General features: G+C 35.6%; 2 protein-coding genes across 4 annotated transcripts; one reads left to right on the top strand and one right to left on the bottom strand.

The window, feature by feature from the left end:
- Positions 1 to 2477: 2477 nt before the first annotated feature.
- On the top strand, positions 2478 to 18347 carry LOC129315446 (zinc finger CCCH domain-containing protein 41). Of its 3 annotated transcripts, none has more exons than XM_054959129.1 (5): positions 2478 to 2629; positions 6636 to 7482; positions 8026 to 9249; positions 11370 to 11696; positions 17485 to 18347. In XM_054959129.1, the coding sequence occupies exons 2-5, from the start codon at positions 6751 to 6753 to the stop codon at positions 17995 to 17997; spliced, it is 2796 nt and encodes a 931-aa protein (XP_054815104.1). In that variant the 5' UTR covers positions 2478 to 2629; positions 6636 to 6750; the 3' UTR covers positions 17998 to 18347. The 3 variants fall into 3 exon arrangements, with proteins under 3 accessions (XP_054815104.1, XP_054815110.1, XP_054815094.1); XM_054959135.1 differs by having other exon boundaries at positions 2494 to 2666; positions 8038 to 9249; XM_054959119.1 differs by having other exon boundaries at positions 2495 to 2666.
- A 1170-nt stretch (positions 18348 to 19517) lies between these two features.
- LOC129302577 (pentatricopeptide repeat-containing protein At5g40400) lies at positions 19518 to 22495 on the bottom strand (the record flags this gene model as incomplete). Its single annotated transcript, XM_054941508.1, has 2 exons — positions 19518 to 19925; positions 20084 to 22495. A coding segment is annotated over one exon (1896 nt), but the record flags the coding sequence as incomplete, so codon positions are not given.
- Positions 22496 to 27608: the final 5113 nt, after the last annotated feature.

Here is a 27608-nt window from a genome sequence, read left to right as displayed (position 1 = left end):
TTTAAATTTTTTTTAGTGGTTGAGTACCCTTTTGAGACATTTTTTTTGTGTTCCACCCTTGATAAAAGGCATTTTTAATTTTTAAATTATATTTAAATTTCAAAATACTCATTTATAAAATTAAAATTTATATTATTTATTTTTTATTTTGAATATTATATTTTTAGTTTTGGAATAGAATATGCAATACTATGATATAAAAATTAAAAATTTTAAAATTTAAAATTAAAAAAAAAAACCTATCAATAAAGTGTGCATCTGGATAAATGACACTAAATGGGCTTCTTGACTTGAGCCCGAATAGGTCAAGCTTAGATGTGCCCATATTTATTAATCCCACTTATTTATCAGCTCTATCTATGGAACCTTTTTCGGCATAAGTGTCTCGCCGAAAAAAAAAAGGTACTATACTGCAAATATATTTTGATTTTATAATTATCTAAATAAAAATAATAAAATATTGAGTCATTAAATATTTAAAGATAAGATTATGCTACTTCCATCCCAAATTATGGGATGATTTTAAACATAATTCATTATCTCAAAATGTAAGATAATTGGATAAAAATAAGGTTTCATCAAATATACTTTTTTAATATTATCATTCACTCCTTATTATTTTGTCTCCAATAATTTAAGGTTGTATTAAATAAATAATATTTTTAAAAATTTATATTTTAAATTTTTTTTAAAATAAGAATGTAAAATGTATTTAATAAAACTTAAAATTTTATATAAATTTATTTGATAAATTGGGAGGGGAGGAATACCTGGATCTGAATCCCCCATCCTTGTTGTGGTTTTTTTTTTTTTTATATTAAGATGTATTTGCAACAATCGTACTAGTTCTCTCGTGGGTACAGCCTTACGAGTGACAAACTGACACAACACGAGTAATATAATTGTCAAAATTTTGAGTTAATTCTACGAATTTAATATTTTTACATTTTCAGCTTATAAAATCATGTTAATTCACTCATAAATTTAAATTAAATACAAGTTCGGTTAAACTTGCGAGTTTACCATTTTTAAGTTTTTAACTTAAAAAATCATGTCAATTAATTTATAAACTCAAACTAGATATAATTAAGTTTGGTTAAACTTGTTAAATTTGTTAATTTTTTTTAGTTGAACTTGTTAAGTATATATTATAAAGAATTTAGTTCATAGAGGTTATAAGACCTAATTCAAAGAAGAAAAAACTTGAAGTCCAAAAACTAATATTAATAAAAAAATAAGCTCTTTTATTTTAAAAATTTTATGTCATGTATATGATAATTTATTAATATAGATGGGTTTAATTTTAATAATTTATATTTTTAATATATTTAAATTAAATTATAATTATATTTTAATAATTATTTATTAATATAAATAAACTTTTACGAGCTGACGATCTAAGTTTATAATACAAGTTCACATGTTTGTCACGGGTTTATTGCAAGTTTAACAACCTTGACGAGTAATGGGTTTCTGGGTTTGCTTTTGGGAGATTGGCTGTGATTCCCAAACCCAACAGGTCCTTGCACAGATGCTGACCGTACATCAACCTCAAGGTAAAAAGAAAACTTGAAATGGTTGGATAGGAAATTGACTTTAATTTCTTTGTGGCTTCATTAAAATACAGGACTCATTTGTTGGTAGCTTTCGGTTTGGTTTGTATTTTGTTTTAATGTATGTTTGATTTTTAATTTATATTTATTAAAAATATATTTAAGAGATCCAACCATCTATTAAATTTGATAAAAATATATTCTAGATGTAATATAAATGTGTTTTTGACAGTTATCCAAATAAGCCCTTAATTTAGATGAAGTTCTTCCCTGCACTCCCTTCTTCTCTGTCTTCCTCTTCCAAGAAGATAATGGGTAAGGGCGGTGATGAGTTTAGAATTTTGAATTAACGGGTGCAATTTTCAGGGAAGTCAAACATACCCGAGTTGAGTGAAATTCTAGGCAGGCATGGAAAACTTTGTCCCATTGATTTAAAATTCAGAGCCCCCCGCGCGTGTGTGTGAGAGAGAGAGATGAGTAGAACAAGTGAAAATAAGGAAGAGTGAAGACGCTAAAATGCAGGTAAATATTTAAATGTTTCAAGCCATCTTCTTAATATGAAACAGGTAATCTCTTAAATTTATAAGGGGCGTTCTTAATTTTTTTACCTTATCTATAAATTTAATCTTATTTAAGTTAATATAAAACTAAGTTCACGATGTAATTATATAAATTTGATTAAACTGCTGGCTTTTTCCTGCTTAAAGAGTGAGAATGATATTTTTTTTGTCAAATTACATTTATTATGCTTAAATCCAAGAGTTTTTAAAAGATCCAAGTAAAAATATAATAAAAAAAGATCATAGCAAAGATCTTATTCATCATAAAATATTTTTAGTATTATTTAATATTTGATAGATAAGAGCTGAGAATAAATTTACACGTATATTTGAGTGATTAATAATTTTTGACCTATCCCAAATTCTTCCTGAAATTAATTATAACCCCGATAAAACCCATTCTCGTGAGTAGCGGATTCGGTTCTCTTCGTCGACGAACAAGCATTCCACACTCCGTTGGACGCTGTCCACCGTTGTCAGCCCTGCATGGGTGTTCTCGGGCTGTCAGTGAAGAAGGTTCGAACCCTAGGGCTTTTTCTACTCCGAAAATCCGGTGAGATTGATTTGTTCAATCTTTCTTGGAATCTAGATTTCAATTTGTTCCCCGCGTCACCCGTTCCCTGCGTGGCCGTGCTTGCCTTGCTTTAAATTTTCCATTTTAATTTGGCTTTGAATCTGGTCGTGTAATCGTTGAATATTGACTCTTTTGAATTTGGGAACATTTACATATTGAGTTTATCTTTTTTGGTACTAGATTTTGCTTGAATGGTGTGTAATTAGCTACTATACCCCATTCTGATTACTAGCGACTTGTATGATTTCGGTTGTGTTGTTTTGCAACGTTTGATTTGCTGTGTATTAGCATTCTGTTTGTTAATCTTTTTATATTATCATCAATTTTGGAGAACTCTCAAGGTATTTGTGATGTATGGTCTTGGAAATGACTTGGCTCGAACTGTGTCAAAGTATCTGGAACAAAAATTAAAAGGGTATTATATCAACTATGCCAATTTCAAAGAATTCAGTGGGCCGGATGCTCCCACTAAGTGTAGTCTAGGTCCGCCTATGGGTATGTGTTCCCTCCTTTCACAGTTACTCCGTGATCATCTGGTTTCCGGATAGGAAGTTGTTTTAATTCCAATCACAGACGAACCATGATGCTATACCCTCTCCTGTTCTCAATGCATGTTATTCTCAGCACGTGCAACTGTCTACTACCAACTTAAGCTGGGAGTTCTGACATTTTATTTTGTTTTGATTGGGTGGAAGATTGGATAGTCTCATTCACAAAATATCTAATTGAAAAAAGTACGTAGAAGACTATAATAGGCGTTACATTCTTATTTGATGATATGATGATAATATCTGCGAGGAAATGGACAAAAACCAATTATATTGTATTGACAACATTTGAACTTCGAAGCTTTCAACAGGGATCAGGGTGTTAGCATTCATGGGAAATTCTGTTTTGAGATATAAAATGCTTTAAAGTTTAGAGCATTGAGACATTGGGAGGTTGTCAAGGAATCAGGCAGGATTTGAAGTGGTCACGTGACTGAAAAGGGCGTGTTTGTCATTTCCGGAAAATATTTGAATTTGATGTACTGTCAGTGAATTTGTTGCAAGTTTGTAAAACTGACAGAAAGAGAAAAGAGGGAAAGAGACGAAGAGAGATAAAGTTTAGATGAGAGAAGAACAGAGGGGGTAGAGAATTTGTGAATAGTGCGCCAAGTAATTCTCATTCAAGGTAAAAGCCATCCTTTGAGTTACATAGGTTGTCTATTTATAAGCTTCTACCCCTACCTAAGCTTCTAACGGCTAGTAACTAACTTTTCTTCCGAACGATTGCTAACAATAAACTATTAACTAACTGTTCCAATTAAAATTGTGTAACAGAATAATAATATCATATGCTTCCATGAATCAGATTTTTTTTTTTTTAAAATATCTTTTGATACTGTGAAAGATCTACTTATAGAAAATGAAGTTTTATGTTTTTAGAGGGCCAAAATTGCTACTTCTCGGTAAAGAGCATAGAACTTATCAAACATGTAAAGCAACATGATTTAAATGCCTTGGCTGTGGTATCTTCTTATATGACCAAAATTATATTGGCAGATAAAAATGAGATAATCATTAATTTTCTTTCAGATCTTTTGTCTTCTGTTTCTGTATTGTTACCTATCCTCCCCAATAAAATTTCCTTTCTGTATGTATAAAAAGAAAATTTACATTGCCCAGCTTCCACTTCCTCATGCAGACAAATTACTCCTTTTGATTAGATTCAGAAGTTTCAGTGGTTCTAAGGAGGGAAGGGCTTTATGGTGATGTGCATTTTTATATTGCTTTTGACAAATCTGGTTTGATCATAATGCTTGTTGCCTGGATGTCTTCTCACCACTTAGATATCTGATATGATTGTTGATACAGACTCTCTATGGTGCTTGGCCCTAGATGACCCAAAAGTGTCTGATGTTTTTTCATCCATGTTCTAAAGCTTCTTATAAGTAGGCTCTCAAACTGCCTTGCTCTAGGGACCTCGGTGGCTGCCTCAGCTGCCCTGGAGAATGCAATAATTATATATATATATATATATATATATATAAGTCAGGATTTTACTGTATGGATTTCCATTTTGAGTATTAGTTCAATAAATATCTAGTCACGTCCATCACATTTGTTATGATTCTTAGGTTACATTTGGTATCAGGATAGGGAACCACGAGAAACAAGACAAATCCTTTTCGAACAATAATATCTACATAACACCTGCAGGAATTCTTTACAAAAATTACTCACAAAGACAGGGTCTTGGTCACTAATAATTTCTGCTGGAGCTCCATGTAGTTTATACACATTATCCATAAATATTTGAGCCAAAGTTGTTGCTAAATAAGGATGAGTTAGAGGGAGCAAAGGAGCATACTCACCCATCCGATCAATGATGACCCATACTGTACAACAACAACAACAACAAGCCTTATTTCATTAGGTGGGTTTGGCAATTTTTTGGCATGTTAACACTACACTTAGGCAAATGATAACCCATACTGTATCCTTGCCATTAGATTTAGGCAGCCCTTAAAAAAAAAAAATCCATGGTAATGCTCTCCTAAATCCTACTTGGAATTGGTTTGGAAGAGGTTGTAGCTGCCCTGGGGTAGCAATGGCCTCGTATTTGCATCTTGCGCAAGGGTCACAGTGCTTTAGATAGTCAGTGATCCCATTAATCATTTTCCTTCACCAGAACAGAGCTTTAATTCTCTGATATGTGGCTTAAATACCTGAGTGGCTTAAATCCTTTCCATTTCTGTATCTAATATGTTGGGTACTGACTACCAAACAGATTTGTCTCTCAGAACCTTAAATGTAATTGCCTGTTATTATGATTATTGATAAACAATTTAATAGCTTCTAGTAATGATAATTTTGATTGTTAGGGTAAACATTATGATTGATTTTTTTAGACAGGGAAACATGATTACCAATTATGGATAAGAAATTAGGAGGTTGTGAACTAATTTCTTTTGTTCCCCCCCCCCAAAAAAAAGTTTTGGGTCAGATTAACGAGAAAAAACCTTTCATCTTTTTTCCCCCAATTATGATTATTGATAAACATTAGGATTTTATACCATTCTATATATTTGTTGTATTTCATATAAAAAATTTCAAATGCTTGAAACTGGCACCAGGTATTGAGTTTTTAATGTGATCAATATACTTGGTGTTTAAGGACATGAACAATTAATTATCAATAAATAGGGTCCTTGTACTCAGTGCAGTGCTGAATTATACTTGGTTGATCTTCTGCTGGGTTCCTAATGGGTGTTTTTCTTCAAAATGGTATAGGTGTTGTTCCTTCTTTGCCTCTTCAATAGGATAGACTTAAAGCGTGGCTCTTTGTTATCTTTTTGATTCCGGGCTCCTAGCCAAGGTTTTTTTTTTTTTTTTTTTGCCTTTTGTTTTTCTTTGGAGTATGGTCAGGCATGTTGGGAGATTTGAGTGCTTTAATTCTCTGAAATGTTTTTTCCTTTGATTGTTTATTTCTTCTTGTTTCCTTTTTCGTAAATGGCTCATTTTTTCCTTCTCTCTATCTTATCTTACTAAAATGATTGTTTTATCCAATAGATTTGAGTGAAATAGGTTATTTCACACACTTTATAAATTATAAGATGCTCAATTTTCATTTGTTGTCATGGATTGCTGCAACTGCAACACTAAACAATGCAGTTGTTTTGACATGATGATTTTTGGGCATATAGAGTTGTATAACACCAAATTTTCTGATATCGTGAGTGTTCTGAATTTTATACAAGATAAGAAAAGCATTTGTCTATTGCGGTTGTAATTTCATAGTTTTCTGAATTCACTTTCTTTCTCCTGTCTGATCTTACTCTAACCAGCATACGTATTAATTATTTGGTGGACAACTTGTTCTCTTTCTTCATCAAGCTAAGCTATATGCTTGAGTACTGTTTTTATCAATATTGTTTCTGAGCATAGTTTGCTTCTCTTGATGCAGGTTCTTTCTATATTGCTGGACTGACTCTGTATGACAGATAAGTCAGATTATCATATCTAGATTGCAATTGGAAGAGGAAGAGGACAAAGTAAAACCTGCATTTTTAAGTGAATCAATGGAGATGAGAGTTTCATCTCCAAAGCCATCTCTTGCCCCATCTGATAGTGTCAGTGATCCAGAGGAAAAGGAAGTGAGTGATGAAGATGATGATGATCGGAATCATAAGCATCGGAGGCGGGAAGACCGTTCTCTATCATTGGAGAGAGATGTTACAGAGCCTGTTATGAGCAGGCCATTCAGAAAGCGTAACAAAACTTTTGGGAATCGGCAATCTTTCAGGGAAAATGAATCTCAAGCATTTGAAATGATAAAAAGGCGCCCTGGATTGAATTCAATTCCCCGAGCACCTTTAGATATGAATCAAAGATTACGGCCAAACCAATCATTTAGTGGAGATCTTGGTGCTGGGAGGGGAAGAGGAAGAGAGCTGGGTTCTTGGAATCAGCGTGATTCTAGGTTCAGCTCAATTGATGTTGCTTCGCAGATGATGCAGCAGGGGCCCATTCCTTCAAGCCTTTATAGTGGAAGGGGGTTGCCAAATGTTTCAAATGCACAAAATGCATCATGGAATGCTTTTGGTTTAATTCCAGGAGTACCTAATGGTGGCTTGGATATGCTTCGTCCCATTGGTTTACAAGGAGCACTCAGACCACCTATTAATTCATCAATAAGTTTGAGTATTCCTCGCCAAAGATGTAGAGACTTTGAGGAACGTGGTTTTTGCCTTAGAGGGGACATGTGCCCAATGGAGCATGGTGTCAATCGGATTGTTATTGAAGATGTCCAGGTATCTGTTCTCTTAGCTATTCTCTATTTGATATGTGGGGCCTAATATCAACCATCTTTCCACTACTAATATCACCTTTTTTCTCTCTGTAATTTCTACTTATTGTTTTGCATGTGTATCTGCAAAGGCTAAATGATTTTTGTAGATGTGCATGAATCTTTATTAAGTGAGTTTCATCTTGGTACTTGTACCTATGGTAGCAAAATGGTAGAGAAAGGTGCTTCTGAGCAGTTTTGGTTTGTTGTCTATGATTAGAAGCATTAACAAAGAGATTATGATAATCTTATTTGAGCTCTGGGTTTGTCCAGCTCTCTTGGACTATCAATCCAATTTACAGTACTTTTACAATGATAATGTGCCATGTGTCTTTCTAGGTGAACTCTGACTTTGTAGAGAATTAGAAATTTAGTATTTACTGTGCGCATTTGTGAGTTGCATTAATGGACTTTCCCAAAAGTTGCAATTTATAAAAAAATATGCAGTGTTTCTATTGATTTAATAGCTTCACTGAAATAGCTTCACTGAATTCAGAGTCTTTCGCAGAGTCTTTCGCAGTTCAACCTTCCAGTTTCACTTCCAAGTGCACACCTTATGGGGGCACCGGCTGGATCTGGATCTTTACATTCAATAAGTGCAACAACCACTTCAATGAATAGCAAAGGTATACATGGCAAAGCTAGCAAGTCTGGAATAGGTGATGATGGTTTGGTATTGGGTGGCGCATACCTGGCTCCTGGTGGCACAAGTGGAGCTGATTTTTATGATCCTGACCAGCCTCTTTGGAATGATAGTGGTCTTGAAACGTCAAATGCACTCCTTAATCTACAGTCATCCAAGATTGATGAAACTGAGCCCTTCTCCAGTGATGCTCCTTCTGATAGGCATAACGCAAGATTATCCAATGCTCCAGAGAGAGATTCTTCAATGGGAACTAGCAGAACTTTCACTTCCCAGAGTGCTAGTTCATCAGTTTGGGCCAGGATTGGTGGTTCGAAGAACAGATCTGATGTGAAAGAAAAAGTTAATCCTATGATGGTTACCTTCCAGCATCCTGATAATCAGTTAAAAGAAGACAATGATGAATTAAATTGTTTTCCCAGCTCATCCCAGCAAGTGAAGCAAATCATTGCTGATGATGTTGGCCCAAAATCCATGGGTTCAACTCTCAAGGCACAGACTGATATACGTAACATCCGTAAACCATCACAAAAGGCACTGCGTACTTTATTTGTAAATGGCATTCCGCATAAAAGCAACAGAAGGGATGCTCTTCTCTCTCATTTCCAGAAATTTGGGGAGGTTATTGACATTCATATTCCATTGAACAGTGAGCGAGCTTTTGTCCAGTTCTCCAAGAGGGAAGAGGCTGAAGCTGCTTTGAAGGCACCTGATGCTGTAATGGGTAATCGGTTTATTAAGCTGTGGTGGGCTAATCGTGATAGCATTCCTGATGATAGCATTAGCAGTGGCAATGGTGTAACTGCAACTACCCTTGGGCATTCATCTGCTTTGGTTCCTTCTCATACGGTTGTATCTGATAGGAGTAAAGATATCCATCAAGCAACTGCTCCAAAGACTGTTTCTGATGCACCCCCAGCTCCTGATCAACCTAAGCTTGCAACAGCAAATGGACCCAAAACTGTGCCTCCATTGCAAAAGAAGCTTGAAAACTTGGAGCAGCTGAAGGAAGAATTGCGCAAGAAGCAGGAAATGCTGGATCAAAAGCGGAATGAGTTTCGACGCCATTTGAACAAGCTTGAGAAACAGGTAAAAACTAAATGACTTTTCACTATTTTAACTATGCATGCTTGTTTGGATGCTTATAACTGCTTGGCTATTAAAGCTCAAAGGTTGTATAGCCTTTCATTGAAATATTTTAAGTGGGTTAACCTTTCATAAAGTTAAAAGATTTCTTATGTAAAATAGTGAAGGGAAAGGGGGAGCGAGAAGGAGAAGTAGACAGGAGGAAGAAAAGGAAGAACATGAAGGAGAGCGTGGACACAATTTTCTCGACTTTATTCAATTCATCAAAAAGGGTGCTAGGTCTATTCATAAATACCTAGTTCTAATGACTCTAAACTATTGTAATTCTAAAAGACAAGGTAAACATTATTCAAATTCAAAATAAATTAAATTTATCCAAATTTAAAATAAACTAAATTTCAAACAGGACAAGATGGGAAAATAGGATGAATCCTATAAATCCTATTCCAACTAAATTTATTTTGAAGGTAATCTAAGCATCCTAATTCAATTAGAACTAACCTAATTTAAAAAAAGAAATAAAAGAATCCTGATAATGATAAAAGTATCCCTGTTTTGTATTATTGCACTTCATTTGGATATATGTTGAGATATTCTCTATATAGCTTGATCAGATTATGTGAAACGTTAGTGTTGTTATTCAATTGTTTTTTTTTTCTTTTTTGGGTGCTCAATATATGCTTTATGCTTTTTCTCATATTTCGTTGGCTAACATATGTAATAGGATAAAATATTTATTTTTTATACACACACAAATTAAATATGTTATGAAAAGTTGATTCTTTTTGGAACATCTTGTATGACGTGCTGGGAAATTCTCTCGTCGAATAAAATTGAGAATTTTATGTTCACTCCCTCAAGTTCTTCCTTTTCTCCCTTCTTTCTGTCACCTTCTCCCTCCCCCTTTTCTAACACTCTTTTACATCAATCGCCCAGAAGGATCATTATAACAACAACAACAATAACAAGCCTTTATCCTACTAGGTGGGGTTGGGTACATAGATTGCAAGACGTCATTGTACTCTATCATTTATTAAGTTTTTAGGAATATTATTAATTAATAGATCGCGGTCAACAACTTTCAAAAGTGTTCTCTTAGGCCTTCTTCTATCCCTCTTAACAGGGCTCAAAGTTATTTGTTCCACTCTTCTCACTGGTGCCTCCTGCGGTCTTCTTTGTACATGCCCAAACCATCTCAAATGATTTTCTACCATTTTTTTCTCAATAGGTGTTACCCTCACTTTTTCGTGTACATGCTCATTTCAAATTTTATCTTTATGTGTATGTCTGTACATCCATCGTAACATTCTCATCTCTGCTATTCCAACTTTATGCTCTTGCTGTCCCGTTAGAGCCTAACATTCACTATTATATAACATAGCCAATCTGATAGCAATACAATAAAACTTTCTTTTAAGTTTATTAGGCACCTTACGATTGCAAATAACTCTTTTAGCTTTTCTTCAATTAAACCACCCAAATTGAATCCTATGTGAAATATCCCCACTGATTTCGCCGTCATTTTGAATAATGGCTCCCAAATATTTAAACTTTTTCAGTTGAGATATAATTTGATCTCCCAATTTTACTTCCAAGTTACTATCAACTAGTCTCTTACCAAATTTACAATATAAATATTCTGTCTTACTCCTACTCAGATGGAAACCTTTCGACTCCAATGTCCTCTTCCAATGCCCAGAAGGATCATTATTCATTAATAAATTATATCTTTCTGCTGCTACATTGTACTGAAGTTTCTTCTATTATTGTATGCAAGCATGTGAGGATGCTGCTTTTCTGTTGTATCATATTTTTAGAGAATTACTAAATTAAATATCGAGAGCCTTCATTTAATAGGTTAAGCTTTCAATTCGAATTGATGATGGACATAGTATTCAAGACAAAGCGGTCTAACCTATAGAGTTTGATCCTTTTAACCCCCTTTCTATTAAACTAAGCTTCGGCAACAAAAATGTCAGGCCCATCTCTGAGTAAGCTTCAAGCTCAGATGTGAAGGGAGTGCAATTGTAGATGTCAATTAAAACCAATCACGAGCCTTCATCTAACATATTAAAATCAAGTTGAATTGATCATTGACAAATCTATTCTTTGATCTTTTGCAGGCCACTGGACTCAAGGGTGAAGTAGTTACTGAGCAAGCTGCCAAGAGACCCAAAACAGGCTTGTTAGCTGGTGTGAAACTAGCTTCTCAATTATTTGATTCTGGCTTTTCTCTGACATCTCCACATGCGGAGACAATAGCTGATAAGAACAATGCATTGGGAAACCCTGTATCTCATAGTCCGAAAGCAATTCCAATAATCACACAGCAAGAATCTACGGCCTTGAAACCACCAATTCGGCCATATGCACCTGTAAATAGATACAAATTGGACAATCGTCCCACTTCATTTAGAATCATCCCCCCTTTACCAGCTGGACTAGCAAATGTAAGTCCTCTTTCTCTCTCTAGTGAGAAGGATAATTAATTTATCATATGCCTTTTTTTACTTCGTCATGTTTTAGTCTGATTCATCATTGAGACAGATCTCCTGTTGGACACTTACATTGTAGAACAGTATATGGCAGATTTGTCTAAAGCTATCCATCATATTTCATACTCTATAATTTTAGTTACCTTTTAGAAAATTAAAATTAATGATAAGTACCATGAAGACTACTCCAATGTACGGAACTGTTGATTAACAATGAGAGTTGACCGTCCATAATATTGAAGATGCATTACATATCGATGCTTAGTGAAATACTTAATTATTTTTAGTCTTATGGATAGGGGAAGAAAAAGAAAGAACGAGAGAATATAGATTTAGAGACGAAATAGTGGTTAGTACTGCTTGAGACAAACTTGATGGGTTGGTCATGATCTCTCTCTCACCTCGTTATTCCATTTTTTTTTTTGGGGACATGAATATGATGTATCCAGATCAGATTTCAAATGTAGACTTTTGATAATTGTCTACTTTCAGCTACACATGTTCAGGAAACATGAAAATGTAGTTGGAGGATCTCATTTTGATATTCACATTAACTGATTGAGAAGTGGTGGAACCATATGTCCCCCCCAAAAAAAGACTGATCAATATTGCATCTGGATCAGTAATTTACTGACTGCTGATGTTATGAAATTAAACAATTCTTCACTGTTGAAGTGTAATTTAAGAGGTTCTATTATTCTTTACAAGTCCAACAACTATAATGTCTAGTATATGACAGTTAATTATTTTCATGATTTCTTATAGATATCCAACATGTCAATGGCATGCAATCATATGTAAGAAATATTCAATTTTTATTATAAACTCCAGGTCCTTGATTGGATTAGAAATTGAAGTCCTTAAATATCAGTTCCCTCCAGAAGAAACAATTCTCTATAGTGCTTAGCTTCTATTATTTATATCTTATGCATTTTTTGGGTTGAGAGATCTGGAAGGAAGGGAAAGTAAGTCAAACAAGGATGACTCAATCCCTTTTTTTTTTTTTTTAACCATTGGATGGAGGGAAGGAAATTTTTTTAGTAGTAGAACTTTCATTTGGCTCATTTTTTCTGTCAATCCTCTGATTTAGGTTGAGAAGTTTTGGGACCCACGTTATTCTTAAAGTGAAGAATGAAAAATGCGAGGATAAGTTGGACACTTTCTTTTATTTCAAGTCTTGGGACCCACGTTATTCTTAAAGTGAAGAATGAAAAATGCGAGGATAAGTTGGACACTTTCTTTTATTTCAAGTCAAGGCCATTTTCATTTATTTTCTAAAAAGATGTATTATTTTCTTTCACATGCTTAGTCCTTTTGCAGCTTCTTTCTTTATTTCTTCATCACTGAAATGGTCAGAACAGTTATCATCCCAGCAGAACCACTGATATATACGAACATGCTGATAATCAGGTCTAACTGGGTCTATAATGGGTTGAGTTAGGCGTAGAAGGAAAAAGTAAAACTCAACAGGTGCTCTGATACGTGGGAATATGGGAGTTAGCAATAAGAAGGGATAATTAGGGAAATTAGGGATAAAAGTTTAATCTGGGTACTTGGGTATATTCTATATAAATAGAGTGTCTAGGGTACAGTGGAGGGTGTGAATGAAATCAGCCTCTCTTTTTGTCTATATTTCTCTTCTTCCTCTATCAAGGTATCAGAGCCATCTCTCCGGCCATGTCTCCACCGGAGATGCGGTCCTTGATTGAACGCGTTGGCGACTTGGAACACTGCTTGGAAATGCAATCCTCATTACTTCAAAGTACTCAACAGGTTCTAGACCAACACACTAACGATATATCTGAGATTAAAGCTACCTTATCTCAATTTATGAAGGAGATTGCTGATAAGCTTACTATGCTAGCCAATCAACCATTGTGTTCCCCTCCACTTCAAGTCGGTGAACCCTCCCAGCCACCTTCCCAAGCACCCTTCGTCGCTCTCCCTCGACCTACAACCTCTGTCCTTTCGCCCCTAATAGCAATCCCACCACCACCCCCTTTCTCTTGACCAGCGAACCCTTTTGCCTCAGCACTTGCATCCCCCATTTTCACACCACCACCTCAGTTCGGGTCCTTTCAAGGTCTCCTTCCCCCACCACCCAACTCATACTCTGTTCCTACCAAGAGTAGCAGAGTCGCATTCCCCAAATTTGATGGCACTGATTTCCAAGGATGGGCTTATCGCTGTCGCCTATTTTTTGACGTGGATGGAATGCCCGTTGACCAGCGTATTTGTCTTCTTAGCATCCACTTGGAGAAACGTGCCTTACATTAGCACTTAGCCTTCACTAAACAGAGGCATTTGGACGAGATATCTTGGGAAGAATACTTCCGCGAAATGGAAACCAAAGTTGGGGATATAAAAGATGAAAACCCCATGATTGCGATAAAGAAACTGCAGATGCAAGACTCTGTCGAAGAATATGAGGAGAAATTCGATGAGTTGCTTACTAAAGTTGACTTATCAAAGGCAGCAGCCATGAATTGCTTCATCTAGGCTTGCGCAACTACATGCAACAGGGCGTCCTTAGTCTCCAACCAACAACACTAGCTAGTGGAATGAAGATGGCTAGACAACAGCTTGTTGCCATTAAAGCGATTCATGACCACGCTCCGTCTTCTACGCCGCCGATTCACAAGCCTTCCTCTGGGTTCTCTTCTTTCTACTCATCTGGGTCTTCTCGTTTGCCTTCTCCATTATTATCGGGTTCCAGGCTTGACCCGGTTACTAAACCCATATCCACTAATGACCTAGTTACTAAGCCCATATCCACCACGAGCCCATTAGCAGATAAGTTCAAACAGACCCAATCCTTCAGCACCTCTAGTTCGGCATCCTCTAGGCCCTTAAAACAACTTTCAAAGAGTGAAATGGACGATCGAAGGCGTAAGGGCTTGTGTTATTGGTGTGACGACAAATACAGCCGTGCACACCATTGCCAAGATTCACAGGTCTTTTCCTTAATTGTTGAAGACAGAGCAGAGATATTGGCAGACGCTCAAGAGGAGATGGCACCAGAATAAGTCATATATTAGATATAGGTTTTAAACTTTTCATCTTTGTACTGATCCTTGAGGACAAGGATCTCTTTTAGAGGGGAGTATATTGATACGTGGGAATATGGGAGTTAGCAATAAAAAGGGATAATTAGGGAAATTAGGGATAAATGGGTAATTTGGGTACTTGGGTATATTCTATATAAATAGAGTGTCTAGGGTACAGTGGAGGGTGTGAATGAAATCAGCCTCTCTTTTCGTCTATATTTCTCTTCTTCCTCTATCATGCTCCCTCTGACAGAGAGGGAGAAAGGGAATGACAAAAGGTGTAGTAGTAGAGGGCCAGATGATTTGCTAGTTCCTTAATGGCATCTCTGTTGTTGCCTTTGCTAAATGTTGGTCAACCGCCAGTGGCCCATGCACCACAATGGCACCTCCACACCTCCCATGGGAAAGGACTGTAGATATGGATGGATGTGTATCGTTGTAATTGTCCCTTATAGAAAAAATGATGTCCGACCAACTCCCATGAAATATTCCCTATCACATGATGATTTCAATGTGGAAACATGTCCCTAAATCCACAAGTCCCTTCCTTTTCTTCCTCAGTGATTCATCGTAATAGGTGTCACCGACCATCCTCCTCTGCAACTTCAATCCCATTGTCCAATCCAAACCCTAAACTGCAAAGAGGTGGATTCAGGTAATGAATTCTCCATATGTATTGACAGATGAAATCGCAAATCTGGCGATCAGGTTGATTTTGTGAACAGATTTTGATTATTCTTCATTTGTTGAAGGTCTTTTATGTCAGCAGTGAAGCTTTTGTCCATGACCATCAATGTCGTTCCTCAATTGTAAACCCCTAACTTCTCTTTAGGTGAATAAAGGATGGAACAAAAGTGGACCTTACAACAACAACAACAACAACAACAACAAGCCTTTATCCCACTAGGTGGGGTCGGCTACATGGATTGCAAGACGCCATTGTGCTCTATCATTTATTAAGCTTTTAGAAATATTATTAATTAAGAGATCACGTTCAACAACTTCCAAGAGTGTTCTCTTAGGCCTTCCTCTACCTCTCTTAATCGGACTCAAAGTTATATGTTCCACTCTTCTCACTGGTGCCTCCCTTGGTCTTCTTTGTAAAAAGTGGACCTTCTGCAAAAGAAAATTAAAATAGAAAGGGCAGAGTGCTAAGGGAAAGGAAGGGAATTATATTTTTAAAATACGATACATCAGGCTGGTTTGGCTTGTCTGGACTGTCACCCACAATCTGGATTGACCCAGTGTTGTTAAAGGCAAAAGGTGCATGCAAGGCGCAAAGCTTGTAAAATGCCTTAGGCGCAAGGCGCTTAGAAAGGTGTGCACTTGAATGAAGCAAGGCGCTACTATATGAAAATGAAAAATATATAAACAACTAACTATAGATGAAATGATAAATATAAATTTACTTAAACCTTCATATAAATTTGTGTTCTGTATCATATTTAAAAATTCAGTCAAAAATAATTTCTTATAATAAATTAAAATCTTTTCTATTATGTAATTGTTTTCTCTTATTTAAAATTTAAATCTTTCCTTTTCCAATATGATATAAGTTTCCTTATTTTTTATATCATATAACTATTAAATATGATATAAAATATAGAAATACCCACTAACCCTGGCACGATCATGAGTCATGAGTCCATGGATGAATCTTGTCTTCCATTTTTATAAAAATTGTGACTCATGACTCTGCAATGCCCAGTCGGTTACCAATAGCCAGTCGGTGGATGAATAATCTTCTCTTCTTCTATTCCCAGTTGACATTGTCTTCTTTCCTCATCTTCTCATCTGCAATACCCAGTCCCAGCCATTATCTTCTCTTCTCTACTGCTTCAAGGTGCTACCAAGCAAGTGCCTTTTGGCCATGCAAAGCGCACAAGGCGCTCTCAAGTGAGCACCTGACTAAACTCATCGCCTCTCAATTTAGAGTGGCAATGACCATGTTCAGTGCCTCACCTTTAACAACACTGGATTGAGCTGGACAGTGGACACCTAAACCTGAGCCCTGTTTTTGAAGCTAGATAAAATCTGGTTGGGATGGTTTTATGAGGTCTTCTGAGTTTGTGCACAGCCTTAGGGTGGATAATGAAGGACTTTTGACTAATTTTCAAATGTCCTCCAAACCATTTTGTCCTTTGTATTTTCAAGTTCCTCCAATTTGGGAGCTTCTTGAACGTGAGAATTTCTCCAACAAGGAGAAGGGAAACATTCATTTACCACCTTTCTTGTTCCTTCTTTCCCCTTGTATCTGCTTCGGAGTTTTGATTCCTTCCATTCTTTCCTCCCCACTCCCAAACTTAACTCTACATTCGGCCTTGATATGACAGTATTGTGAGTATGGACTGTGTTTGTTAGCCATGAGCAAAATGATAAAGATTAATTTAATTTGATGGAGTCAGCATCCAATAGGCACTCGCACCCTTCTATTCACGTGCCTACGTTGGGCATGGGGCCTCAAAACTGAGACATGTGCAGTTGTTGCTATATAAGAAGAAAGTAGGAGAAAAAGAAAATAAAAGGAAACAAAGAGATAAGATAAAGAGATTCGAAACTTTTCTTGATCAGATTATAAAGGTCCTTTCCTGTTTTTGTTTTTATGTTTAATTTGGACGGTATAAGGTAAACAGTTAACACATCGTAATGTTTTTCTTCATGCAAGTTCGTTAACGCTTTCGTAATTTATCTTTCAGGCTGCTGTTTTGAAGGAACACTTTTCACCATATGGGGAGATTTCTGCCGTTGAGCTTGAGGATGTCAGAGACCATATTAACCAGTCAGAGGCACGTATAAGCTTCACCACTCGTCAGGCAGCTGAGAGGGCATTCATCAATGGGAAAAGCTGGAAGGAACATAGTCTCAAATTTATGTGGTTAACACCTAGTAATTCTAGCAGCGATAGAAAAGTATCTAACTCCAAGGAGCCTGTAGATACAGATGATCACCCAGAAGAAAAAGACCAAGTTATGCAAGAAACTAATATATCCGGAGATAAAGAGCCCTCGGATTCTGGAGTTAAAAGTTGTTTGGAGCATACAGATGATCACCCAGAAGACTATGTTATGGCAGAAGCTAGTACATCGGAAGACGAAGAACCCTCAAATTCTGGAACTAAAAATAGCTCGGAGCATACAGAAACAGGTGAGGATCGTCAGTGTAGTCAAACTTCTTCTGCCGAACAATCACCTGAAGGCAATGTCTGTTGAGGATCTGCTAATAGTCAGATTTGTACAGCGAGGTAAAATGTTTAATCTTTTAAACTCTAATTTTCAGGAGCCTATTTTAACAATTTCTAAAAATTCATTTTTCCATATGTCCACTTTTTTACGGTCAAGACATGTAAGAAGGATCTTTCGTTCTTTTTTGGCTGCCGCCTGTATTGGGTGGTATAGTTTGAATGGCGCGTCCTGTTGTTTTTGCAGCCTAGGTCTCTGTAGGATCGAAGATTTAAAGTTAAAAACTGTGTTGAACACGATTGATCTGTTACATAACAAATATTTTGGATCTCTGTATGAAAAATATAATTAAAGCGGGGAGCTTTTGCTCCTTTGGAACTTCTGCTTGTTCACATCTTGGTTATACCGAATATAGGTACACTTTTTTCTTGGTTCATGTTTACAATCAGGATTTTAACAAAAATGTTATACGCGGAAATAACTCATGATTTAGAAAGAGAAGATTGATTTTATTGAAAAATTATTTAATGATATGTTTTTATTACGCGCTCTGAATGGATTGATCCATTCATGGCCCCTTTTGTTTTTGTTGCATCGCGCATTTTTCTTTTCTTGCAATTTTAAAATTTATTGATGATTAGAGTGACCTACACTGATACTCACAGGACCTTATCAACTTTTAATTCGTTGACTATTTTGATTATGCCTCAACCCCTCTCGCTCTATAATTGTGCTGCATTTATCGTCTAATCTTCAGGCTATCTCATTGAGCAAAACAGCAAAAGAAGCAAGGGTTATTTGTCATTTCATAAAACGAGTTGGAAAATTTGGGGAAGAAAATAACTTGTATGTGCCAATGATATTTGTATTCAAGAATTCAAGAGAACAGTGACGAAATGAGGGCAATCAAGTCAAGCAACAATCGACCCAAACTAATTGAGCATGAAGATGACGAGTGCCCCCCCCCCCCCTCCCAGATATAAACTAAAGTCGATGGAAAGCAGCAACTCTCGTTCAGAATAACATAATTATTAATTATCCTACTGATGCAAAATGCAATATGACACATGACATTTAATTCAATGATATTATTAAGGAATCATGAAACTTTTTGTCTATCCAATTTCATTGAGTTATTAATTTAATCCAAGTTTAATTTTTATTAATCTAATCTCTTGTATGTGATTAAATTATCATGTTAGTCTTTCAAATTTTTAAATACAAATTGATTTTTAAAATAATTTAATATGTAAATTATAATGATACCATGACATGTAAATAAATGAGAACAGACCATCTTTTTAACATTCTTTTTATATGTTTTTTAAAATTTCATAATTTTTTCTCATTTTCACAAGTGAACATATAATTTTTGCTTGATATTTTTATTTTTAGTAATTTATATGACTGTTACAAGTCTGTCATCTATCTCAACACATTTCAACAGTATTATATTCTCTTCAAACATTAAGGAGTATTCAGTTATTTTTATAAAACTTAAAAGATTAAATTAATAAAAATTAAATTTAAAGAACTAAATGGACAAGTGATTCAAAATCAAGTGACTAAATTACATTATCCCTATAATGACCAACTCCCTCATGTTTTTCTGAGTTTCATAGCTGAGGTTCTATCTCTATATTTTCTATGATCTTCCAGGAATAAGACGGGTCCATTTGCAGAAATTAACGGGCCATCATCTCTTTAACTCAGAAATTTAGGGGGAAAAGCATCTAGCCGAAAATTTCTCCCATAAACTAAACCCTCTTTTGACGTTGAGCCACGACCATCGAATCTTACTTTAACATGATCATTACAATTAGCGGTTTTGGCTTCCCTCGCATGTCACATTAGCTTTGATGTCTTTTTTTCTCCTTCCACGAGAATCCATCCGGACATCGTTGTTCTTTTTTCTTTTCGGTCAAACCATCTGGACATCGTTATTGTCGCTGACGTCGCTACAAGGAAAAATTAAGAACTCTTAATACCTAAAACAGAATCTTCCTAACCTCTGATTTTCTCCGAAATAAACCAAGCTAATAACAGTTGGAATCCAATCCTGTAAAACACACCCTATTTTCAGAGAGAGAGAAATTATACCAGGCAGTTTATTTACCTTTTACCTTGTTAATTGATGAAACATGTTGAACGTAGAACAAAACGCCAAGCTTCGGTCTTTCAGCCTTATTCACTAGCATGAAATGGAGAAGTTATACCAGGCAGTTCAAATTATCTTTCACCTTCTTTCTCTCTTCCTTCTCGTCCCAAAGTTTTTTTTTTGGTCAGTCAGGAAAGTGTTTTTTTTTTCCAGGTCAATCAGTCAGAAAAGTTGGAACGTGAAAAAATTTGGTTGACACACAGTGACTCTGCAGTGATTTGCTGCAAGCTATCAAGTCTCCCTAGTCCTCAACATATAGACTCCAGTTCATGATTCAAATTTCAAAGTTCCTGAGTGTGACCAGATCAGGTGTTTCTAGTTTGGCTCATGTAGTAACCATATTTAGAAGGCCATACAAGGAATGTCCCTCCACAGAGTGCTGATCTGATCTCCGTGCATCATTGATCATTTTAGTTAAGAGTCAAGAATGCCTTGCATCAGGTCATTGGGTGGCTTAGAAGTTGTATGGGGAATCTATATTTCAACATTATGATATACTTGAAGGTTGTGGTGCCTCGACTTTCCATTTTCCTGTTTCACAACTTTCTGCAGTCCATGGATCATATACTTGAATGTTAAACTATTTGGAGCATATCCCACATTTTGCAGCCTATCTTGAAGCTCCATCAACTCAGTCAATTGACCAGCATCGGAAAAGACTTCAACAATTGCATTGTAGCTTTCATTATCATAAACTTGAAACTCCTTGGCAAAGAATTTCAGTAATGACTCTGCTTTATCAACATTCTTTTCCTTGCAACAACTATTGATTAGCGCCCTGCATATTTCTTTATCAGGTAGAAAACCCATTTTAGCCATTTCTTCCAACAACTCTTCAGCTTCCCAAGTCCTGTTTTTTCTGCACAGACAGATTATAATAGATCTATATGCTGTAAGATTTGGCTTCATATTCTTATTTATCATCTCAGATTTTAACAGTACTGCATCCTCCACATTATCAGCCATACATAGGGATTCAATAATTCGATTGTATGTAGCCTTCTCTAGCACATAACCATTATAAGAGATTCTTTCTAAAAGATTTCTAGCAGCAAAGGGCCGACCTTCTTGACACAATGCGATAATAAGAAAATCAAATATGTCACTAGGAATCTTAATTCTAAACCTCTGAAGCTCCACAATCAAATTCAATGCTGCAAGCAGTTTTCCATCTCTTGCATATCCTTCAACAATAAGCCTAGAAGTGAAACTGTCTGGGTAAATCCCATTTCCAATCATTTCATACAACAGAGATCTAGATATTTGCATCTTACCTTCTTTACAGTAACCAAATATGAGAGTATTATATGACACAATGTCTGGATTTAGCCCTCTGTCAACCATCCTATGGAAAAGTTGATGAGCTTCCCTGATCTTCCCCTCCCGACTGAGACCATTCATCAAGGCTGTATATGTAATCAAATCAGGCATCACACCCCGCCTGTACATGATCTTGTACAGATGGAATGCTTCTTCCAACCTTCCTTGTCTGCAATAGCTATTAACCAGCGTGTTATATGTGACCAAGTCAGGTTCAAATCCCTCTTCCTCCATCTTCTCCAGGAATCCATTCACCTTATTGGTATCTCCAATTTTGCACAAAACATGGGTCAAAATGTTGAAGGTGTGACCATTCCTATGTATCCCAAGTCTTCCCATTTCCTCATATACTTCCCAACAGTGACCAGTATAATTAAATTTGGATAACCCATTTAACAGGCAATTGCAGACTATGACACTAGGGACAAAACCAGCCTCTATGGTTTTTCTGAAAGTTCCTAACCCCTTCTCAACCATACCCACCTTAACATAAGCCTTGGTGAGCATATCAAAGATAAGAGGACTCCAATTACAATCCTCAGTACACATAAGAAGATCTTGAAATATATCCTCATTTGGAGAAACTTCCTCAACTAAACGTATTAATTCTGACAACAGTTTCATGGCCTGTGGGAACATTCGCGACCAAGTAAGTATATGAACAATTAAACAATAGTTGTGAACGGTAAGTCTGATGCGCAAGTCATTCTTAACCCAATTGAAAAAAGTGAGAGCCGAAGAGCAGTCAGATTGGCATCTCAGCAAAATCTTTGAAATTTCACGGGCACCCATATGTGGAAGAATATCTTTGATATCATTCTGAAGAAGATAAAGGCGGAAACTTTGCTGTTTAAGGTTTGAGCAAATTAGGTTGACTAAATTGTCGGGGTTCTGGGTTGGGGGAAGAAAATTGTAAAGCGGATTTGAAACGGGTTTCGAAGGAGAATCCGGGACAATTGGTAGAGATGACGAAGGCGGCGGCGGCAAAAGTGGAGATGATTTTGTGAAACTTGCGTTAAAGGAAGGTACTAAAAGAATATTCCGGCGAATGTATTAGGTACGCACGTAGAGTGGTTTGAAGCAGCAAGGATTTTGTGGGCAGTCGAATGAATTGAAGATCGAAACATAAGGTGACTACGAGCATGGGAGAACAGAGAGCGCTGGAGAAGCATACCAGGTAACTCCATCTCCTAGCGGGTTTGTTTTCTCGGTTCAGCGGAAACCAGTGGCTTCAGGCCCGTCAACCTTTCATCATCTTGGCAACATCAAAGATCGCGACGAAATCGTTCATCGACTGGTCATACCTCCAGAGACTCCGACACAACTTGAGCCAAGTCAGTTACAAGATCATACATCACCAATACCTTGATAATATAAAAAGATTAATAAACAATTCCAACACACAACAAACCCAACATTGCAAAACAACACAATCCAAATCATATAAGTCGCTACTAATCAAAATGAAGTATAATAGCCAATTATACACCAATCAAGCAAAAACTAGTCCATAAAAAAATAAACTCAATAGGTAAATTAAATATTCCCGAATTCAAAAGCGTTAATATTCATCGATTACACGATCAGATTCAAGGCCAAAATAAAATGAAAAATTTAGAACAAAGCAAGAACGGCCACACAGGGAACGGATGACACGGGGAATAAATTCAACGCAGAGAGATTGAACAAATCAATGTCACCGGATTCTGGGAGTAGAAAAATCACTAGGGCTCAAACCTTCTTCACTGCTAGCCCGAGAACACACGCAGGGCTGACAACGGTGGACGGCGTCCGACGGAGTGTGGAATGCTTGATCGTCGACGACCAAAATCGAATTGAATGGGTTTTATCGGGGTTATAATTAATTTTAGGAAGAACTTGGGGCAAGTCGAGAGATATCAGATAATTACTCCAATAGCAAAATTATGGGAAAATTAATGTTTTAATTTGTATACTTTCATTCAATTTTTAATTCAATTTCGTTAGATGAGCCCCTATACCATCACATCGTTATAGCATCAATCCTTACACTTTAGTTTTGCGGATTTCATCCATCGTGCACAAGACTTGTGGATTAATTCCAATCATACTGAATTGCGCCATTGCTCCAAGGAAGCACTTAAATGTGCAGACAAACTCTCGAAGCATGCTCACTCCTTACATATGGACCGTCAATTTTGGCATGATGCTCCCAGTTTTTGTTTTGAAATTCTTAGTGAAGACAGCCGTGTTTGCATCTTAAGCCCTAGTAGACACTAGATCTCTTAAGCTTGTAACTTGCCTTTCTATGCCAAAAAAAAAAAAAAAATGTCATCTTAACATCTTCCATAGATTAACGCTGTCATATTTTAGCTGATGTGGCAGCATGTATCTGATAAAAAGTCTGAAGCAAACAACACGCATAATAAGATGAATCGACCATCAAGAACTGGGTTCTATTTCTTCTTAGCCATCTGTTCAAATATGCAATACACATGCACAAGCATAGAGGACACTACAATTCATCTTTCTCACTGCATTCAAACTTCTTCACACTTCATCCTTGTCTTGCATCAAAACGTTCGAACTTTTAGCTTTGACCATCCATTCTTGACGTTTCTTGTATGCATTCAAACTTCCAGCAAGTACCTCTGCTTTTTGTGAAGAAGACGGGGGTAAACAAAGTGTCATTTGCATGAAGAGCAATTCTATTTTTCTAGTTTCACTTGCAATATTTATATATACCCTATAAACACATCAGAACCATTAGTTCCTTTGCAATAATCATTCTCTTACACAAAAATTAAAAGGTTTTGTGTCACGTATCTCCAGTGACGGAGCCACGTGCTGCTGCTGAGGGACATATGCCCTACCCCTCACTTGGGAAAAATAGCATATATGGCGTATATCTTTTCATATTTTACAATTTGCTCCTTTTTTTTTTATACTTTTCACCCTTTATTTTAATATATTAAATTTTAAACTCATGTTCATGTTGCATTTAACCCAAATCTAAAATTTAATTTTTTTAACTTAGCCTAATAAATATTAACTTATAATTTCACCATAATTAAATGCCAATATTATTTATTAATACTTTAAAAAATTAAAAAAAAGTCAATTTGGTTAAACTAAACTCACGTCATTCTCATTCTGAGAATACTAGTAAACAAAAAGGCTATAAAGAATAAAGATTCAAGAATCAAAAATAAATTTATTGAATGTATTTTGCTAACTCACTACATTTGTAAATATGTAATTGAAAATTGAATTAAGAATCAAAGATGAAAACAAAAAAAAAGTTAATAAATTTTCAAAAGATAAAAATGTTTTTCCTATATTATGATCCTAGCTTCGTCTCTCGACCCAAGGTCTTTGAGTCTGCCATTGCATATCTCATCACTCCCTCTTATCTAACACTACTTAGGAAATGTTGCCTCCCTCCCTCCCTCCCTCCCCTCTCTTTTTTCTCTCTACAAATGACCAACAAAAGATAAATTCAACCGATCATATTGGAACGTGCCATGTGCAATTATAAGGAGACGTGAAAAGACTAAAAGGTGAAAGAAGCCGAGTTGAACACGTGCAAATATGAACATGCTACGCTACGCCTTACTAAAGCATTCATAGCACTAAGACATTGGACCACCCAATTGAATTTAATTAATTAATTAACTAATAGACCTTTTCTACAATCAAATGGCAATAAGAGAGAACAGGCTGTGTTTGGGAATTGAATGGGTGATCCATTAAAAGCGGCAGAGCCAAAACTCCGACGGCTTGTGTCGTTAAAATTTTCATCCACGGGATACTGGTTGCCTGGAGGTCCGGTGATGCATAGGATTGATGCGGGAGGTGGAGGATAATACTTTGACGGTGGATTTTTCTTCAGAGGCGACGGCGGAGAAGGCTAAGGAGGTGGTAATGATGGATAGTCGGAGGGTAAAGAAAAGGGGTTGAGATTGTTAGCCACCTTATTAATAGATTGACGACGTTAAAATCTTTACGACCAGCGAGGACTAACACCCTTAACAAAGCAAAGTAGAAGGATTGATTTGAAACCCCTAAAACTACAAGGATGTGATTGAAAATTGAGTGAAATTATAAGGATCAAAAGATTAGTTTCTTCCAAAATTAATTATTTGAAACAATATAATTTAATTAATTAATTAGTTAATTATAAATTTATACTCAACTCTTCTATATATCAAATATCAAATACTATATAATATATATTCCCGTCTTATTAGAAAAATTATCAAGTAGTATAAAAAGAATTTCTATTAAATATAATTTTTATCATGGTTTTTTTAAACTCTAGGAAATTACACATGTATTTTCAATTTTTTTTCAATTTCATTATTTTACTGATTTTCTCATACCTGTATTTTGCAAAATTTTCTAAAATAATTAAAAATAATATTAATCTTGGCCAAATTGCTCGAGAAATAACCTTAATATTTTACTATATTAAATTAGAACTACATTAAATTAGATGACAACCAAAGGGATTGGGTTTAATAAGAAAGACTAGTCTGTTACAATGTGCCAAACTAAGAGATAAATGCTCACATTTAATGTCTAACCATTTATCAAGCATGATTGTCTCTAATAAAAAAAAAATGAATCTGGTAAAATCATATTTTAACGCAACATCTCATATTAACAAAATATTTATAAATAGTAAAGATAATAATTCAAAATATATAGGATTATGAAATAATAAAATAATTATATTTTGCAAATTCTTATATCATATAAAAGTATTAAACATTTACTAGCAATAAAATTCAAATTTCGGTGAAAAAAACATTTGATCTTTTATAAATACACAAATAGAATAATTATAGAAAAATTAAATAAAAATTTTTACCTTGATATTTTTAAATCAAATCATTTTGATTGAATTCAAATTTATATCAACTTAAATAAAATTAAATTTGAAGATAAAATAAAAAATATTAATTAAGAAGTCCATTTATAAATTCAGAGGATTATTTGTTTCAAATTAAAAAACCACTTGTAATACTTAAATACATTATTTTTTTTACATATATAATAAAATTTTTAAATATCACGCTTTATTTAAGCTCCGGCCCCATTTTTATATTACTATTTTTAAAAAGGAATTTAAATAAGGCAATTGTCACTGCTAATTTCAGATCCTAAATCTGCTACTTGCTGACATGTTAATTCAGGTTAAAATGGTTAGTTATCATTGACTCTCATTACTTTAAAGATTTTTATTATTGACCTAGGCTTGGAAGATTAATTTTCTTCCTAGTCCTCAATGGCATTAGTCCTCTTCATCTTATAAATTTTTATTCTACTTCTTTTAAATATCGTGGGTTTTCTAAATTCCCCTTTTTTCTTCTTCTCGTACACTGAAGAAATCAATAACAACAGTATGCAAAATATTATGATTGAAGCTTCAAAGTTTTGTATTATTGTGGAATCTGTTCCTTAATTTTTTCTTACTTTTCGTTATGCAAAAGTAATTTATTTGAGTTGTTATTTCAATAGGAGAAACTTAAGAAAGACGCCTTTGTATAAAATTAAGCAAATAGGGCATATGTCAAAGTAGATAAAGATAATGAAGCATGCATGCATTAATAATTGTGTCAGATGTGAATCTGATCCTCATGTGGGAAGCTATGAGGATTGGAAGTGGCAGTTTCATGCATTGCTCTGAAATCCGAAGGAGATAAAAGCAAAAACTTTGCAATTTAAAGTTTGAACAAATTAGGTTGACTGTATTGTTAGGTGGCACTATAGATGTCAAGTATGAGTTGACTTGATGAGAAATGGGGAAAAAAATCCCACATCAAATAAAATTTGGTTAGAAATGAGGTATGTAAGTAGAAAAGACACAAACACAACACAGTTTTGGATTAAAATGTGATATTATACTTGTATACATTCTCTTTGAACCTTTGGGATGTCCAACTGTGTTATCCCCTCTTTCAAGATGCCCACAGAACCCACAAGTGACATGGAGCCAGGTTTCGGGAAGGGAACAAATGATCAAAAAAATTAGGCGACCCCGAGCCTGAGACGAGAGAACATGGAGAAGCGTACCAGGTAACTCCGTCTCCTAGTGGGTTTGTTCTTTTGGTTCAGGGGAAACCATCGGCTTCAGGCCCGTCATCCTTTCATCTTCTTGTAGGATCGCAACAAAATTGTT

The sequence above is a fragment of the Prosopis cineraria genome, unplaced genomic scaffold (genome assembly GCF_029017545.1).
Source record: "Prosopis cineraria cultivar Desert tree isolate PC_DT_omini unplaced genomic scaffold, ASM2901754v1 PC1, whole genome shotgun sequence".
NCBI lineage: Eukaryota > Viridiplantae > Streptophyta > Magnoliopsida > Fabales > Fabaceae > Prosopis > Prosopis cineraria.
Note: the sequence above shows the minus strand (reverse complement) of the source record. Positions and strands in the feature narration are given on the sequence as shown.